General features: G+C 36.0%; 1 protein-coding gene across 1 annotated transcript in view; it reads right to left on the bottom strand.

Annotated features, from left to right (window-relative positions):
* Positions 1-19,645, bottom strand: part of LOC149571043 (calmodulin-binding transcription activator) — a 291,577-nt gene that overhangs the window by 64,803 nt on the left and 207,129 nt on the right. Inside the window, exon 9 of the mRNA XM_089812610.1 lies at positions 12,735-13,438. Coding sequence (XP_089668736.1) covers positions 12,735-13,438 — 704 coding nt within the window. The remainder of the gene's footprint in view (positions 1-12,734; positions 13,439-19,645) is intronic.

Raw genomic sequence — 19,645 nt, 5'->3', positions numbered from 1 at the left:
ATTTTTTGAGTGATTCCTCTTGAATTGTGCATCAATTGTTGTTGTTGTATAGCAATTGAATCAATGTTCTAAATCTGATTTGTGCATTCAATTAGTTGTTATTGTATAGCAAATTGGATTGCAAGTATGGCATCTACCTCTGCCAATTGGTGCTTATTATTTTTGCAGATTGGCGTGGCATTTTTCTTTCAGCAGTTAGTGTTGAAGGCTAGTGGGAAATAATAGGTGTGGCTCTTGTTTTAGACGACATACTTAAAAGATAAGTATTTTGGGAGTTATTATTATTTTAGTGGCCAAATTATTATTAAATCATTAAATGGCATATTATAAAGTTATAATTTCACTTAAGTTGAGGGTTGAGTCTGTTGGTTGACAGTTTGTCCAACTCTCTTTCTCAACGGAAAATGACTTTCTCTCACGCCCAAAGGGTGAGAAAACAAAGAGTCACCAACAGATTGGGAAGCTTTTTTGGTTTTTCTCCTCCTTTAACTTCCCTCTGAACTTTAGAGGTACAACTCACTCCTAGTGATTGTGCAATGAATTTTGTTTGGTTCCTAATTCTAATGGTGGGGTATGCTCTTAACCAAAGAGCAAGAGAGGCTATTTCCATTATTCTGCAAGCACAGAAAACCCAGGCAAGATTAAAGATTAATAGTCCTGCTACTCCCACGACCGTGAAAATAACAGAACCACCTTCGGCACATCAACCAAATCTACTTCTATTCCTATATGCATCTACCAACTACTGAATGAGATGCAAATTTCTTCTAGATCCAAACACAAAGGGACAAAGATGCAATTAAACCTGAGTGGCTCTCGGACCAGACGATACCATAAGCCCAATGACCATTCAACTCCATCATTCCCCAGTTTTTTCACATCTAAATTCCTAACACAAAATGCAATGCAACATGACGGGAGAAGATCAACAATTCCCATTTTTGAGAAAAAATCAAATTCTCTATGTCAATGCAAACTCTTGATTCTCACTCAGTAATTATAGTTACAGGGGGACAAGTTGCACCAAAATTTGTCGATCCTTTATTGATTATCAAAATTTTACATATATGCCCCTAGTCTTTGGTAGTTACAAAATATTACATCCGAGAATGTAGAAGAGAGAGCTAAGAATAGGAATGACACATGTCATTCGTTACAGAGCAATCATTTTGAAGGGGAGCAGGAGAATTTGAGACTTCACCGTCTTTTGGCTTGGCAGCTTCTTGCTTTAGCTTGTGACTCTTCATTGCCCCAATGATGACTACCAGATCATTTGGATTTGGCATTGACATATTATCTAACCTGACCAGCAAGTAATCATGGTCTACAGCTAAGGCTTCCATGGTGTCAATTCTCTTCTGCAACTTTTCTAACACCTTGGCTAACATCCCATCCATAGCAGTTGGCGTGTGCAACTTTGAAGGTTGGAACTTGCTTGCAAGAACCAGCTGATCAATGAAGCCCTGGTAAGCATTCTTCATATGATTGGCATCCACAACCTCACCACACTTGTTGACGTGGGACTTTGTATGGAGCTCTTGAAGATACGCATAAATAGTATCTTCTACCTTCTTCACTACTTCATATACCTTCTTTTTCTATTTCTTGGCCTCCAACATACTCTCTCTTAAATTGAAGATACATCATCTAGTGAGAAAGTGGCTCATTTCCATCTTTTAGAATACCTGCACTGATAAAATTCTCCTTCATGCTGATGATTTCATATAACAACACGAAAGAGTCTTTGTACTTCTTAATATTTGCCCTCACAAACGCCATATTAGTGTCCATGGTCCCTTTAGTCCATTAATTCTAATACATAGGGCACCCAATTTATCTATTAAGGGCAATCCCCTTGTCTTCATATCTTCGATCCACTCTTTGCCAATTTGCCCTTGATGCCTTTCTTCCTATAGCTTGGCTAGCAAAGTCTTGCTCTCCTCTACAGATGGATCAAATATCTTTGAGTCTGATGACTCTCCGACCTTGCTTGTCAATTGTGTGAACATCTATCAAATATAATTTGATAGTTCTCTGTTAGCACCTTTGAGTTGAGCCCTAGAGATCTTAAACTTGTCCAACTCTTCATCAATTTCCTCATTCAGAAACCTACACATAAGGTGCTTAGAGTCGTGCTGCAGTGTTCCCATGTCACATTGTTGGATACTAAAATCTAATGCCCCAAGATCTGCCAAATTTCCCTCCTTCTAGGCCTAGGCGATTCTTATAACATAATTCTCGGTGTTACCATCCTTACCCAAAGCTGCCAACATTGAAATCTTCTTCATCTTGTTTAGGGTTGGAGCTTGTTGGACTGTCTAGGAAATCAAATCCTTTGGGGGTGCACTGTCCTTTGTTCTTTTCCTTTTCCACTCCAATGTGTTCTCCAACCAGGACTCAAAGTTCAGAACATTCAGTGAGGATAGAAGCGTTGTGGCATCGAACAACTTCCTTGCTACTAGAGGGGTACTTGTCTTCCTAGCGAAAAATGGAAACACAACAATCATAATATTACCTTGCATAGCCAACACCTAAGGTGGGGCTCCCTAGTCTTTCCCATCACCACCATCTCCTTGATCTGCTCCATCAGACCCATCCAAATTGATCACTCAAACATAGGAATCTTGGTCTTTCGAACCTTCGGATTCTACCTCCTTCACGCTCGTGTTTCCTTCTTTTCTCGAATCTCCAGTAGAGCTAATTACTAGGGCTGGCCCACCTCCACAAGTTGAAGTGATTGGAACATTCTTCCTCGGAGGTTGATCTCCTCCATCTCCACCATTGCCTCCGACCATCTGCGATGGTCCCACTGAGGTAGTTGTTGTTGTGGCAACTCTGCTTGACGAGGTCGCGGCAGCACACTACGCTAGCTGAGAACCTAACTGCGAACCACTAGTCCTCTTTCTCCAATCTCGGGTCCACTCAACCCACTTATCTGTTCTTTTAATGACTTTGATAGTTAACACCTCCAGATTACTAACTGTGGGGCCAAGAGAAGTTGAGTCTATAGGTGTGTTCTTGACTTCATTTAGATAGGTGGATGACTGCATATGTTGTCTGTCATCTTCAATTCCCACTACATCTATGTTCACACCAAATAGCTTAACTTGGTCTATAGTCGTCCTTGAAAAATATCTTTCCGAACTCTCAAATTCATCGATGCAATTCGCCCAATAGTCCTCCATGGTAGGAACATGCTTGTACGATAGTCGCAACTACAAATTGTCTATGATATAGTTCAACTTAAGCATAATGTCTTTGTAGGACATTGGCTTGTACCTTTCTTCAAAGTTCTTTACCACGTTCTTTGCATTTGATCTAGAGGCACAAGAATAAGCCCTTGTTGCAATGGGAAATGTCATTCCCGTCTTCTTCACTGCCGAACAGAGCTCGTTCACCTCCAGGATATGTTTGCACATTTCCACGAGCACAATCCGGTCATCTGGATATCTAGGGAGCTTCCATGGGAAGCCATCAAAACCTGCAATTCTTATGTAAGAGAAAGTCGGGAACTGAATGAAAAAGCTTCCAAATTGAAGCACCGCAACCATAGCCTTTGGAGCAAATTGGCACTTCGAGCACCCCTGCAACATTCTACAAATCCTCATTATGAATGCATCATTAATGTTCACAAAATCTGGCATAACTCCTAGGCAATTGTAGGCACTGGAAGAAATCATAGACTAGGATGCTCTCGTCGAACTCTTGTACGTGCGGCAATCCTGGCCACAACTGGGTGGTTGCCAAAGCATAGATTAAGAAGGAAGACATTAAAAACTATTTTTGAGCCTTGGTGCTTTGGAGCCAGCTAGAGAGATTATCACACATAATCTAGGCCCAATCCACATACTCGCCCTCTGCACGCATGGCTTGCACCAGATAGAAGTAATGCTCCACAAAATTGAGTGAGTCTTCACTGCCTTTCAAACGGTATAGAAGGACCATAATGTCAATAATCTCCCTCTTTAGATTTGTGCCTTACAAAGTCTTTGGGATTTTGCTTTTCTTGCTCCGAGGGGTTTGGAACCAGCTTGTCATCATATCTCCGTAGCGAAGTTTCTTCTTCTTGTTGAACATGGAGGCAGAGTTCCAGAAATCCATTTCGCTATACACCTCCCTCTCTGGCAGTCGAAAACTGGTTCGTAATATGTTTCGATCAAGTGTGACTACCCTATCTCATCTTTGAGCATTTTTATCTGCTTGGCGTTGGGATCATAGTGCGATATGCACTCCATGATAAGCTTCGACACCTGCACTGCTACTGGAAATCCTGCCGCCTCAACTACGTCACTTTCCTTCAGTCTTTGAGTGATTGGATGAAATGGGTCCGCGTGCAAGCTTTGGTATAAATCGCCCAAATCATAAAATTTCAATGAGGTATCGCTCAAGTTCTTCAGAGCACAATCAATACCATTTAAGTTATCATAACCAATAAACCTTGCAGCAAAGATGTTTTATAGCAGTTGAAGAATTAACTAAATGCAAATTTCAAAAAAAGCCATTAGAATCAGATAATGAATCATGTTGGGAGAAATCCTTCTTTATAGATCCTTCCGTTTTTTTCGTTGGTCGGAGATCTTCGCAATCTGATTTACATTTAATTTTGGCACGCTTAAGGGCTCAGTGATCCGATTTCCCATTAATGTCGTGTTTAATAGGCAAAAAAATGATATCATTGGCGCTCTCTGTACAACCCTTTCTTCATAACATCTGATCTAATGAAAGTCTGTCAACTTTAAGTGTTGAAGCAAAATTATACTTTATTGACATTAAAAATTGACCAAGGCATTAAGCTTTCGTCAAGCTCTAGACTTTCAGCTTTTGAGGGAAACCACGTCGCTTTTGGCACTAAAGAAATGCTTTGGCTTCTTTGTCGAACACTTCTGTTACTTAGATTTTCTTCCCTTTGAGAACCTTTGAAAAGAGGTTCTCCTCGAACACTTCAACAAAGTTTTCCCTTGATGCTTCTTCGAGCTTTGGATTTTTACTTCATCGCGGATCAAATATCTCTTTGTTCGAAAACTCCTTGAAAGTGCTTCGCCTCCGAGTGGGGGAGTAGCGGAGTAGGAGAAACTCCGCACTCTAATTTCCTTTAAGAATGTTGTGGACTTGGACAAACTTCTTCTCATCAAGGGGGAGGGGAAGCCTAGACTGTAAGGGGAAAACATTATTAAAACGAAGCATCCTGCGAGTGCACCTTAGTGATTTTCTGCACAAAGCGTGCAGATGAAACACATGCACGCTACAGTTCCCAAAACCCTGACTAAAGGGAAAAAGGGACTCTCGAGGAGAAGCAACTCCTAACCAACCCCGATTATGGACTTAGTTGATTTTTGGAGCATGGGTTTGGCAACAAAGGGGAAAGCTTGAAAAATAGGGTGACCAAAAATGGGGCAGCAGAATCATCATTGTAAGGGGCCATTTATTTAATTAATTATAAACCTAAGCCAAGTATTAAATATAAAAGTCCAAGGAGTTGTTATAATTAAAAGTTGAAGCCTCTAAAAGAGAAAAGCATCTTCATGAAGCCATGTGCTAGAAATGTTAATTATTAAAAGAATCTAATGGAAGCTTCTAATTAATGGTATGTGTTGGTGAAGCCAAGTGGATTATAAAAGGTGGCTTCATGAAGCAAATGAATCATCCAATTGTCTAATTTGCTTTTGTTGCTTTCTGTGGGGGTTCTTGAGTTTTCTGATTTCCAATTCCCTTGCTAAGATATAAGGGTTTTTGAAGCTGAGAAGTGCATTGTGATCCACAGCTGAGGTATTGTGGGTGAAATTCCAGAGTTGTTTACCAACCTACTGCTGAGGTATAGTGGATTTGGAATTAGAGATCTTTCAATTAATTTGGAGTCTTCCATTGGCTATGGTTACTGTGGTTGAAGGGCATAGATTGGTTGCAGAAGTTGAAGGTATTTGCATTGGCAATTGTGTGTTTCGTATTTCGTTATTATTGAAAAGTTGGAGCAATTCATTTTCCAGCATTGGGAAGTGATTCATTGACTGAGATAAGTACCAAAAATTCCTACTGTTAGGCGACTTGTAATTCTGCAAATGAATAATTATATTCAGCGTTGGTGGTTAGGTCAGAGCTTACAGCCTAGGCATTGCAATTTTATGCTCCTATTTGGCGTGGGTTTCCACTAGTAAATTGGGTGATTTAAATCTCTGTTATCTGGGTGTTTCCTTACCCCATATCTGTTAGATTTAGGATCTCTACAAATGTAATAACATTGTTGTAATTCTATGCGTTTCAATTGCAGATTTCCAAAATATATAAATATATCTTCAAGAGGCATGTCTTGTGAAGAGACATGTCTCTATGGTTATATATATTAATTAATCATTAATTATATAGCATACAATATATATATATATTAGAGTATGTCTAATTAATGATTGCCAATAACCACAGAAGGATTAACTCTAGGACAGTTCAATCCGACAGAAGCTACAACTTAACACTCCCTCTTAGCTCAGGAGGATTGTCATAGAATACATTATCACAATAATCTTAGAATGTCATATTAAAGACATCAATATATATTTATCACACTATACGTTATCCTTTGATAATACAAAAAATCTTAATCATATCATAGTTGTGATCTTCCTATTTATAGTAGACATCGCTTCATGAAATGTATCAGTATAAAAATGCCAACAATATCTGATTCTAATAATGATATGTATATCAATTGTTTTCTACCACAGCTATGACTAAGATACAATCGAGGTTATCTCAACACTCCCTGTTAAGAGATGATTTAAGTAATACCTTTTGAATCTAAGTCTTCCATGACTTTCAACAAATTCGGGACAACAAATTAATGTAGTCTTGTCATGATAATAAACTTAGATATTATGATATCTGACTTAGTTTGAGACAACAATTAATGAATTAATTATGATATAATTCTATCATATTTATATATCATACAAAGGGTTAGTAAGAGTAAGAATCATGACTCTTCATGAATATGGCCAGATAGATCATGTCTATTCTTTACCCACTAACTAATAGATTAGTTTATTTAACATCTCCTTAATTATATCATCTTTTAACAAGATCGATCCATACAAATACACGAGGCTATAAAAGGTTAAACAAGAACAATTTTAAGGAGAGCGATCTGCATTAATATTACAATCAAGATAATAATCAGACTGTAATACTAATGCAGAGCATTATATCCAAACTTAAGCATTATATACTTCATTAGACATTAAAACTTATTGAAACTACATTCAACACTCCTTCTTTAGCAATGAGGGTTTGAAACATCTTTATACTACTAGGTATGAGTACCACTCAAATGTAGCCGATAGAATATCCACCAATAGTTTCAATATACAGAATTGCTAACATCCTTAATACTCCCTCTTAACTAGGGAAGATTGATATATAACATGTTATTCTCTTGAGTATATGAAGAGATATGATCTTAGAATGATATTCCTAAAATGACATATTAAGAATATCAATATAAATCCATCAACACACACATGTATATATCAACATATTTAACATATGGAATTCAATTCATTATGAGGCTAAATTCCACAACGATCCCTCTTTAGCAAAGAGGGAATTTAAAGAAGTATAACACAAGGTTATACACCACTTAAAATGTGGTCAAATTATGGTGTCCGGCAAAATCCGGCCCAAAGAACCATAATAGATTTTTCATGGTGTCTGGCAAAATTTGGCCTAAAGAACCATGATGGTTATCAATGTGTCCAGCAAAATCCGGCCCGAAGAACAATGACACCAATTTACCTTCAACACATTTGAAGGAGGGTTATCTAATTTGAATAACCAATTTACCTTCAACACATTTGAAGGAGGGTCATCTATTGATAAGATCGTCACCTTCCATGACATATTTGCACCAACTAAATGATGCAAGTGCACCTCCATATCAACTAAATGATATAACTCATCCTTGTGATAAGTGCACCAATATCATTCTTAAGATACATAACACAAGGTCACATGACATTAAGTTATGCAGAATTTTCTACAAGAGTAGATTTATCACTATACGCATATAATCATCAGCCATATGATGTTAGTCAATAAGTGCATAAGAAACAACAAACATTAATCATATCAAGTTTACCTCTGAAGTGATATGGTTTACTCCCTCTGAATCAAAAATTAGCCAATACTTTCTCATGATATACATAGAGGTAGGCCCATTAAAATCATGAAGTCACACCCATGTATTTCTAGACTCCCTCTGATTATAATTCTTCCGAGCTCCAACGTTGCCTTTGAAGAAGTGTCAAACTCCCTCTTAATAAGGAAGGATACTCAAAACTCGATCATCATTGATATCTGCTTCAAAGATCCTCACTTTATCCAACTTGATCATCATAGGACTAATGAATTATAAATCACAACTTCTTTGGAGCTACTTCATAAGATTGAGTCTGCACAATATGTCTAATGTACCATTCTTCTTTTCTTGGAAGATCATCTTTAGATACAAAGGAAAAGATCAAGAGAAATAGCTCATATAGTACATTTAAAATTTAAAATTAAGAGAAAGACTACTAGGAATTAAACTAATATAAGAATACTTATCTACACATGAAGATCCAAAATTTTCTTCTTAGATTATTTAGAATGGAACATCTCCCCTTTAAACAAGGTTCAAGGGAGAATGGAACATTGATCATTATTCCCCCCTCAATGTAAGAATTTCCACTCATTCTTATATTGTTGAACAATTTTATATCAAATATGACAATTCCTTTTTAAGTTCCAACTTGCTCTTTTTGATCATTGAAGGCCTAAGCATTCATTTAGCTTAATAGTAGAATCGAACATGTCCTTCCATTTTCTCAAATTTGTCCACAATATACCAATATATTGATTTAGTATGGTTTTGCCACATGAGTGAAATTACAACTCATACGTTGAGTTTCACTCATCAAGGAGAGACTCGTAGATGGTTCAAATGAATTGTAAAAACTTCATTAACATCTCACAACAACTATTTTTCTTTGTTCATGCAAAGGTATTTGTTTGATCTTTGATCTGGCCTATATTACACACGTCTTACAATTTGTGTATTCCTATCATTGGTGAATCCAACATAACGTGGTTTACTCCCTCTCTTTCAAGATTGTTTCAAATGAGATGCCAAGCTCCCTTTGAATTTCAGTCTCCCTCTTCCTACAATAACATTCTCGGAGGAAAAGATCAAGGCAAAAGCTCGTAAAGAAGTAAGGTAGACAATACAATGATTATATAAATAAAAAATATTCAAGAATAATAAATACTCATTTGTACATAAATATCGTCTCATTCCATTTAATGTTACTTTGAGAATAATCCTCATTATATATATAAATATATAAAATACTTTCACCCTAAGTTTATTGTAATAAATAGGTGGGAATCAGTTAATGAACATGCGTACTAGACATATACCTTTTTGTAGTTATCCTTTATACGCAGGTCCCATGTGTAATGCCTAGTCACCTTGGTCAACGTACCTTCTACTACATGCATTTATAAGAGCGGTGCATATGCTTCCTTTTTATTCGTTATTATCCCCTAGCAGTTCCCATCTTATTACTTTTATTTTCCCTAATGACGGGTCCCATCCTATGTAAGTGGTGTACTCTGAATGAGAAGGTATTTGTTTCACACCACTTCTTATAATTTTATCTTTTTCACATCTTAGCTAGGGGTATCTTCTAACATCCATGCATTGTTTGCAATTAATGCCACATGTAATGGATTTCACGATTAAGGGACAAACTTGTCTTTTGTGTTGCAATGTCACTATGATATTTTCCAGACCTCATCCCTTGGTTTTTTACTTGATCAATAAACTACAAGTGTAGTAATCTAGGCAGTAATTTTGATCCACATTTGCATCACCATATTTATTGTCCATGTTCGATGTGGATGATACATTTCTATGTTATTTCACTTCCGTTTGTTTATGGAATGTTATTATCTGGATATCGTCTGATTCCTTTCTCCAAACATTTGAGATTCTTCATTTGCATAAATTTCTGAGCTATCGAATTTATAACTTTATAACTATTACAAAATTGAAAAAGATAAAGATTTTAGAACAAAATCTCATACCCTACGTATTCTTATCTATTTATTTGCCTCTCCAAATTGCCCCATTACAAAAACCTATTGTAGATAGTGAGATTTCTGGCAAAGTGTTATTTTGGAAGATAAAGGCATTATGCACAGAGAATATAGTCATTGAGGAAAGCAAGAATTTGATGGTGTTAAGGATAATTTTGCAGACATTCCATGCTATGCACAAAAACACGCCCTGCAATCAATCGAGAGCCCTGTTCTGGTTATGCCAAGGATTTTATCTAGGGCAAGTAAATTCCCTCGTCTCAAAATTGCGCTCCAAGCTCTCGGGAGAGCATGGTTCTAAGGACATCATGGATTTTTCCGTTTGACCACTCCTTCACATACGTTGAACCTTGCTTTGCAATTTATGGACTCCCGTAGATGAGTAATACAAATTGTGACTCGAGATACACGATGGAATTCACATTCGGCATTTTTCCAAATTGAATGCGCAATATGGAACATGGAGGAGGCTCCACAGTGGCTTGCTCTATTTACATCGTCTATTCCGCTACAAATAAATAGGGAGGGAAAAACGCATGTCACCTTATAATCATCATAGAATCCCATTTGATCTGGCTCAAGGATTTGCTCTTTGCCATGGTTATATATGGGGAAAAAAAAAAGAAGCATGTCACCTCATTGTGTTGGGTGTATTTATGATTTGGATGTGCACTACTTAGTAGGGATCTCTTAGCCCATGTTCGCATCTCTACTCTTGGATGAATGCATGGTCCCAACCAATCTTGTGTGGCAATGACACAAATCTCTCTCCTTCAAATGTAATCCAATGACTTTGGTGTCGTAGCTTTACAAAAAAAATTCTACACATAAGCATAGAGATTGTTCATTTAATTGCTAATATAAGTCTGTTGTGCGATGCTTTTATCCATTTGTTGAGAAAGAATATATATATATTATTACATTTATAGTTGGCTCTGATACCATGTTAGATTTAGGATCTCTGCAAATGTAGTAACATTGTTGTAATTCTATGTGTTTCAATTGTAGATTTCCAAGATGTATAAATATATCTTCAAGAGGCATGTCTTGTGAAGAGACATGTCTCTATGGCTATATATATTAATTAATCATTAATTATATAGCATACAATATATATATATTAGAGTATGTCTAATTAATGATTGCCAATAACCACAGAAGGATTAACTCTAGCACAGTTCAATATAATATATATAGCATACAATATATATATATATATATATTAGAGTATGTCTAATTAATGATTGCCAATAACCACAGAAGGATTAACTCTAGGACAGTTCAATCCGACAGAAGCTACAACTTAACAATATCTGGGCAGCATTAATCACTGCATGAAGCACTCCATTGAGAGCGCTGGAGACTTCATTATCGGGCTCATTAGTGGGATAATTGGGAGCACCGATCCTGCTGCAATTATAGATCAGGTTGGGCTGGCACATTGTGTTTGCTGGTGATCAGTTTGAGGTTGCATTTCAAATTGTATGTTGGAGGGTCAAGACAAAGATACAGGTTCTAAATTACAAATTGTAAATTGCCATTGTTTAATGCAAAGAAACTTTGTAATTTGCTAAGGAATGTTATTTCCTGAATACATTGTTGATCTAATCTGGTATTTTTGCATATCTATAATAACTGTGTATATGGTTAAATATGCTGAGCTTGTATAGCTCGTATTTAATGGCTTTGAATAGCCTGGGTATTATGCAGGCTTGCATAGCCAGTAATATGCTGTGGATACATTTCTTCTGCTGTGGTCTTGCACAAACTAGTCATAATGCACTTTGGTGACCCTCCATGATCTACTAGTTGGTGATGTCTTTTGTCATAATGAACCTCAAAATCTGTAACTCCTTTTCTGTTGATAAGCTATACTCATTAAAAGGAATGCATTGTTGCTGATTCTGTTCAATAGTTCAACTTAAAATATCGGTAAGTTTGCTCAATTAAATATATAATTGCTGAATATCACTGGTTCAATCAAACCTTCAACCAATTTTCTCCATGGAAAATGAGTACAGGGATTTGGAAAGATATATAAAAATAGTGACTCATCTTGCTCTGATAGAACTGAATGTAAAATTATAAAGATTCATATCATTTGAAAAGTGGATTAAAATCAGTTCGACCACAAAGCATTTGCTCATATGCCACATATACCAAAACATAGTCTCTACAGAGAATATCAAAATTTGAATTATAGTTTAATCCACATGCCACTGACTGGTCCTTTCCATGAGGTGTAGTCACCTTAAAACTTTCTACACTAAAATGCATCACAACACATTTAATCAATGAAGTCATTTAGTATGTTAAACAGAAGGAGAAATTTTGAAAACCTTCATCCAGTTTTTTTTCTTTCTTCAAAGATAAAATGCCTACATTCCCTCCTTATTCAACTAATTTTGGTGTCTATTATCTTCAATAATTACTTGTGGAAACTGAAGGAAAGAACAAGAAGTATTTACTCAGTACATGGAAAAACAATAATCAATTAGATAAGTTTTTAGCTAAGCATGAAAATAGAAAGGAAAACTCTAAACGAGAAAGCCCCAAATAGATACAAGAAACTACAATGGAAAAAGTGGACCAAATAACCCCATGCATACCTCCCATAAAAAGCTGCCCAGTGCAGTGGTGTCCACCCACGTCTATCTCGAAAATTCATAGACATGCCCACACATGATATTGGAATTACAGCCCAATCATACCCCAGAGCTGCTATCAAATGTATAACTCCTTGCCCATGACTATCATGGGCATTTGCACCACCTTTGTCAACCACTTTTTCCAAAACCCACTCCTGTAATTTCTTTTCCAAAATTAACTTGAGCAGATGACTCTTAGCTTCTGCCACAGATTTTCTTTTATCTGTAACCAATCTTGGAAGTGAAAGCCAATCTCCCCCACTGTTTGTAAATAGAAAAGAAATAGCTCTCTCCATATTGATCACTCGTTCAGTCTTTTTATTACCATGGGATGCAATGCCCTTATAGCTGGAGAAAAGTAAATGAAACAACCTTATCTGAAGTGCAAATTCCTCAAGTGACTCCTCAGTTTGAACAGAAGAGTTCTTATCTAGGCCAATAAATGCATTGAGACGATATTCAAAGCTCAAAATTTGACTATGTGGGATTTGCTCATTGCAAGTCAAGTATAGATTGACAATCCCTGGAGCATGCTTTGGAGCCTTACATCTAAAAACTCCAATTTGTACAACCTCCGCTGGAACAATCAGTTCACCAAAGACACAAGACCACTTAGCTTCCACAACATCCTTATGAGTTCCAACAAAGTAGCCTGTAATGATTACCTGCCATTACAAGATGTTTAATTTCAGTGAAATTTAATTTGAGGTTTTAAAAAGATTTTAAAAGAAAAGAAAAAAGAATCTCCATATCCATATATGTAATCTTAACAACTTTTCAAAAGCTCCAGCCTCCAACAAGAAAAAAAAAGATGACAAATATAAGATTCTAAACCTTATCCAATTTAATCTCTTTGGGATGTATGTCTTTTCTGTATTCACAAAGGTTAAAGTCTCAAAAACTACCCATAAAATATTTACAGATGGCAACTACATAACCCACAACCTGCATAAAATGTAACTCCTACCAAAGGCATAGCCCAAGAACTACCTAAAATATAGAAATTATACCCATGGTCTGACAATTCCTATAGAATTCACAAGAGCCAATAGTTTATTTGCACATGGTTAGCAACCAAAACCAATAAAGCTTCAACATAATCTTGAAACTCATATATTGCCAGAGTATTCTTCCAACTAATGAATTGACAATGCAACCTAGAGATAGCCAAATAAGATGTTTGACAATGTGGCATTGGTAATGTCCTGTCCCTTTTCTAGAACTAGCCACTTTCTAAGTAGTAAGATAGTTGTCCCAGAATGGCAAATCACGACTAACTGAGAAACTGGAAATTAAAAATTCACAAAATATTTTCTTACCTAGACATGAAATACCCACACTAAACCCATCTTCCATCCTATGGAAGAAATTGCAAGAGATTTGGTCGCAATGAGAAGCACATAACATAATCTAGATGAAGATTAAGAAATTCGATTTCAGTCAGAGATTACGTGGATATAATGAATACCTTGCTATGAACAACGGGTTATAAGAGAGATTGAGAAATGAGGGGGAAAGAACTTAAGAATAAGTTGAATAAGCCTTTAGCTCCTACCAATGATGGAACAAATAAGATTTTGGCAAAACTTAGTTACAAAAGCCACAAACCTTTTCACTCTCAACCCCATGAAGGCGGAGGATGCAGTTTAGTATACAACTTTGAACCGTGAAGGTGCTACTAATGACTTGTGGTGCAACACTATGAGTACTCAAGACCACAATCAAGTCAATACTTTAAATGAGTTTAGTCAAAGGTTGATTGATAGATTTGAACTAAATTATGCAGAAGAATACTTCGAGTAGTCAAAATTGAAGCAAAGCAAATCCATCAATGAGTCTAGAAGATTTTCAAAATATTGTTGTTATGGTACTTGATGTGTCTAAAAAGATCATATATCTTTCCTGGATGGCCTTGAATAACCTATTAGGGGTTTCACTAAGATCAGTTCACCCTCCATCTTGCAAGAAGCAAACAAAAGAAGCTTGCAGCTTGAAATTTCTATGCCAAAGAAGCCAATGACTGACCAAGCAAAACCCTCTAATCTTTGGCAACATAAGGGGAACTTTTAGAAAAAGATATCCCCAGCTCCTCTATCGAAGAATGTGCCAAATGAAGTAAATAAGGAGATGGATGATGACACACGAAGTGAGATTCGAAGGAATAAGCTTTATTTCACTTGCAGAGAAGCAATGATACTGAATACTATCATGATACTCACAAGAGGAAGAATAAAACACAATCAATAAGAGACACAATTTATAACCTTTACCGGAAGCTCCGAGCCATCATCCTTTCAAAGATCAAAATTTTAGCTGAACAAAGAATAACTGACCTAATTGACGGTGGAGCTATCAAAAACTTTATAAATGAAGAATTTGTTGTGAAAATAAAACTAAAAGCCGTGGAGTTTGAAGGCTTCAATGTTACCATTGAAGATAGATTTGCAACGCCTTGCACCCTTGTAATTCAGGAGCTCCAAAGGACATTGGGTAATTCTGACTTATGTGGTGACTTCCATGTTGTTGGTATTGGAGAAACAAACATTGAATTGGATGTTAAGTGGTTGCACTCTATTGGAGGCTATTATCAAAATCATCGATCTGATGAAAAAGAAGTTATATAAGAAGCTTATCAAATGGAGCAGACCCTTCAAAGAAGACAAGTACCTTGGGCAGCAGAATTCATAACCCATCTAGCAAGCTCTCCCAAGAAGCAAGGTTTAAAATTCAGAAAATTCTTGAATACAAAAGTTTAGTTTTCAATTATATGCCTCCAGGATAACCTCCAGATAGAGGATTTGATCATGTAGTTGAGTTAGAACAAGCTGTGAAATCTGTTATAACCACTCCATAACAACAACCAAAGAGTTAAGCGTTAGAAATAGAAAAGACAATTTAGGAACTTCTTGGTATGGGATCTAAACTTGTGAAGAAGGATGGCACAACGAGGATGACTATAAATTACAAAGATTAAAACAAGATAATTATCAAGAACAGATAGCGCATACCAAGAAAACATGAACTCATTGATGAGTTAGCTGAAGCAGTATTCCTCTAAAATGGATTTCAGATAGGGATACCATAAGATTTGCATGAGAAAGATGTGGAGAAGAGTGTTTTCATTGGCATCTTGAATTTCTTGTCACGCAATTTGCTCTCACCAGTGCTCCAACAACATTCCAATCTTGCATGAATAAGGTATTCAGTAAATAACTCAGAAAATTTGTTATGATGTTCTTTGATTATATTTTGATCGACAGTAAAACATGGAAAGAGCACCTAGAACAACTAGATATTGTTTAGTGCATCTTGGAGTGGCAATTGCTTTGTGCTAAGTTATCCAAATCAAAATGTGAGTTGGATTTGACTAAAATTCGATACTTGAGACATGTCATAAATTTCAAAGGAGTCCAAGTTGACTAGCAAAAGATTCAGGAAATATTAGATTGATTGTCACTGACCAATCTTGCTCAATTAAAAGGGTTCTTTGGTTTGTGTAGTTGTAACAGAAGATTTGTCAAAAGACTTTTCATAGATTGCTATGCCTTTGACTGATTTAACTATGAAAAGAGCATTTTTTTGGACATAAGAAGCACCCAAAACATTTGATAAGTTCAAGGAGGTAATGAAATCATACCCAGTTCTACCAATTCTAGATTTATTTTTTCTACCTTCTGTTGTTAAATGTGATGCAGCTGGAGAAGGTATAGAGGCTGTCCTAACACAAAAAAGGTCATCCAATAGCCACCTTTCAAAGCAGAAAAATAAATAAATTAGAGAAGCAGTCCTCTATTAATGATAATGAAATGCTGACAATTATGCATGCACTTGAAACAATATTCGGTATGTGGAAAAGTTGTGGGAAAGACCGATCATAATAGTCTCAATTTTTTCTTCAACCATAGGGATTTGAATGACCACCAAAACAAGTGGCTAAGTAAATTGCAAGAATGTGATCTTGAGATTGAATACATTTTTCTAGAAAACCACTCTATGTTGTCTATCTTCTATTTCTGATGATTGGAAGATTTCAATAATTTCATGATTTGGCAAGGATTCATTTGCCTCTAATATTTTGGATGAATTAGAGGAGCATGACCGATATTATGTTATAGTACTGATGTCCAAAGTTAAGGAGAGGATATTGACACCCTTTCACAATACACAGATGGCTGTTCATCAAGGGTATTTCAAAACTTATAAGCAAAGCCAAAAGATATTTTGTTGGAAAGGCGTGAAAGAGGACGTCCTCCGACACATCAGAGAATGTATTTCTTGTCAACAGAACAAGGGTTAGCAGAATTTTTTATTCTTGAATGAAAGTGATAAAGCACCTTCATTGACTTCATCAAAGGATTGCCTAAGGTTCAAGGTAAAGATTGTATGTATGTTGCTTAGGTAGATTGACCATGCACATTGCTTTTTCTATCACATCTGGTTTCAAGAAATCTCAAGTAGTGGAGTAATTCTTTAGGAAGATTTTTAGATTACATGGCTTATACAAGAGTATTGTTAGTGATAGGGCTAATCGGTTCCTTAGTTCTTTTTAGAAGGGACTATTTCAATTGACAGGTACAGAGCTCATACCTAGCACATGCTATCATCTTCAAACAAATGGGAAACAGAAAAAACTCAATAAATGGATAGGATACTTGAGAAATTATGTATAAAATCAGCAGGATGCTTGGGTAAAATGGTTGCATCTAAGAGAGTATTATTATAACACCTCCCAGTATATGTCCATTGACATGCCTCCTTTCCAAGAATTATATGGTTCTGATGCACTTTCTTTTGTTAATTTATTATTGTCAGATGGTAGATTTCTTGCAGCTAGTGATTTCATCAAACAAAATGAAGAGATTATAAAAATCCTCAAAGACAACTTGCATCATGCACAAAACTAATAGAAGATGTATGCAGACAAGATGAGAACAGAGAGAGTTTTCTACGTTAGGGACTTGGTTTTTGTTAGATTGCAACCATATAAGCAAAGTTAATTTACAAAATATGGATGAAGAATCTTAAGCCAAGGTTCTGTGAACCCTACAAAATCACTAGGAAGGTAGAGGAGGTAGCTCATGAGTTGGAACTTCCACACGATTGCAGAATTAATAATCATTCCACGTCTCATGTCTCAAGAAGGTGATTCAGCAGAAAATAGTGACTTAACCTGACTTACCACCATTGGATGACAGAGGTTGATTCTGATTCTTGGTGAGGCTTTAGAAACAAGGTAAAAGAGGCTAAGAAATAGAAGTATTACAGAGTATTTGCCAAATGGAAAGATTTATTGATTGAAGATCCAAGTTAGGAAGAGGCAGACCTTTTTAGCCATCCTAATATCCTAGTCTTGATGATAAGCTATCTTTCAAAAAACAGTCACTATCTAAAAATATTAAATTGGCTGTCCTGAAATTGCAAATCCCGATTGACTGACAAATTGAAAAATAACATTAATTTTGGTGTTATGGTTTGGGAAGAGATATTATTGTACCAAAAAATACAAATAAATTAAATAATTTTACCACATTCTGATGTGCGAAAAGGAGAAGCATCTTTTGGTATGTTTTGTTTCCTCCTGGGAGTTTATAACAGGTTTTGATAATTGACACTTTACATGTGACATTGTAAAGTTTGATAAATACTTGGCAAAAGGCAGAGTATTTCTTGGTGTGGTGTTTTTGGCTCGAAAATTGCACTTGAATGTGTTTTGAATTGAAGTATCATTTTGGAACTCGTGTCATGCATTCGCTTGTTTTTGCTGACAAGCTTTGTCTATTCTTCAGTGGCTGAGGAACAGGTCGAGGAGACTAGAGAACAGCATGTTTGAAGATTTCCAGGTAGACCAAGGACGGGAGTCAAAGATTCATCATGCTGTAGTCTGACACACAGATTATCATTGTGCAGATCAGAATTGTAGGATAGCTTTAATTTTTGTAGCATTTGGATTTCTTGTAATCTGAGCTTCTAAAAGTCCATTGGCAGTGTTAAGGCCGGGGGTATGCTATATTTGACATGTAGTTACATGCATTTTGTCAATAAGATAATTCAGTGAGAAGTTTTGAGAGTTTTCTGGAAGTAGTACTTGTTTTTTTTTGTGTTTTGGGTTTCAATTTTAGGTTCTATGTATATAAGTTTCAGCATATTTATATTGCTGTTAGCAGCAGTATTTGACAGTAAAAATGTTATAAATCATGTTGAAATCTGGTATAATTTTTTTATCTCAGTTGCACAAAGTTACAGCTTAAGTTTGGTATGATTCAGCAACCATATTTGTGTACCCGATTTGCTTGGCTTCTTCTCTTGCAAATATTGAAAAAGAAGTCCCTCAACGGTTTCAGATCTTGATTATTTAAAGTACAACAGACATTACAAATAAGTTACTGTTACAGGAATATGATTCTTGACAGCTATAAAGTAAAATGATATAAAGAAGTGTAATGTCCCTAAAAATTTGAACAAGATTAACCAACAACCTCGATACATCCCATATAGAATATTATAGAAAACAACAGAAATTAATAATGGTGCCAATTAAGACAAACCACATAAGCCATATTAAGGACAACAGACACTACAACACAAAATAATTAAAAGGATTGGGCAATTGAGGGAAGGGGTTGGGAGAAGATCGCAGGAATAAAGAAAGTACTCATTTAATATTCAGTAAACACTAATGAAATGCATTGAGGAATCAAGAGGATTGCTAATGAAATATGCAGATCAGAATTTTAGATTATTTTATAAGGGTCAACTGTGGATTCATCCTTGAATCATAAATTCTGAAATATTACCATCAATAAATATGCAAATATAATTCTAGCAAGTTGCTCAAGAATTGTTCAATTAACATTTTATTAGTAATGATATAG

The sequence above is a fragment of the Cupressus sempervirens genome, chromosome 2 (genome assembly GCF_028749045.1).
Source record: "Cupressus sempervirens isolate cs-2001-9-10 chromosome 2, ASM2874904v1, whole genome shotgun sequence".
NCBI classification, from domain to species: Eukaryota; Viridiplantae; Streptophyta; class Pinopsida; order Cupressales; family Cupressaceae; genus Cupressus; species Cupressus sempervirens.
This window is presented reverse-complemented; position numbering and strand designations above follow the sequence as displayed.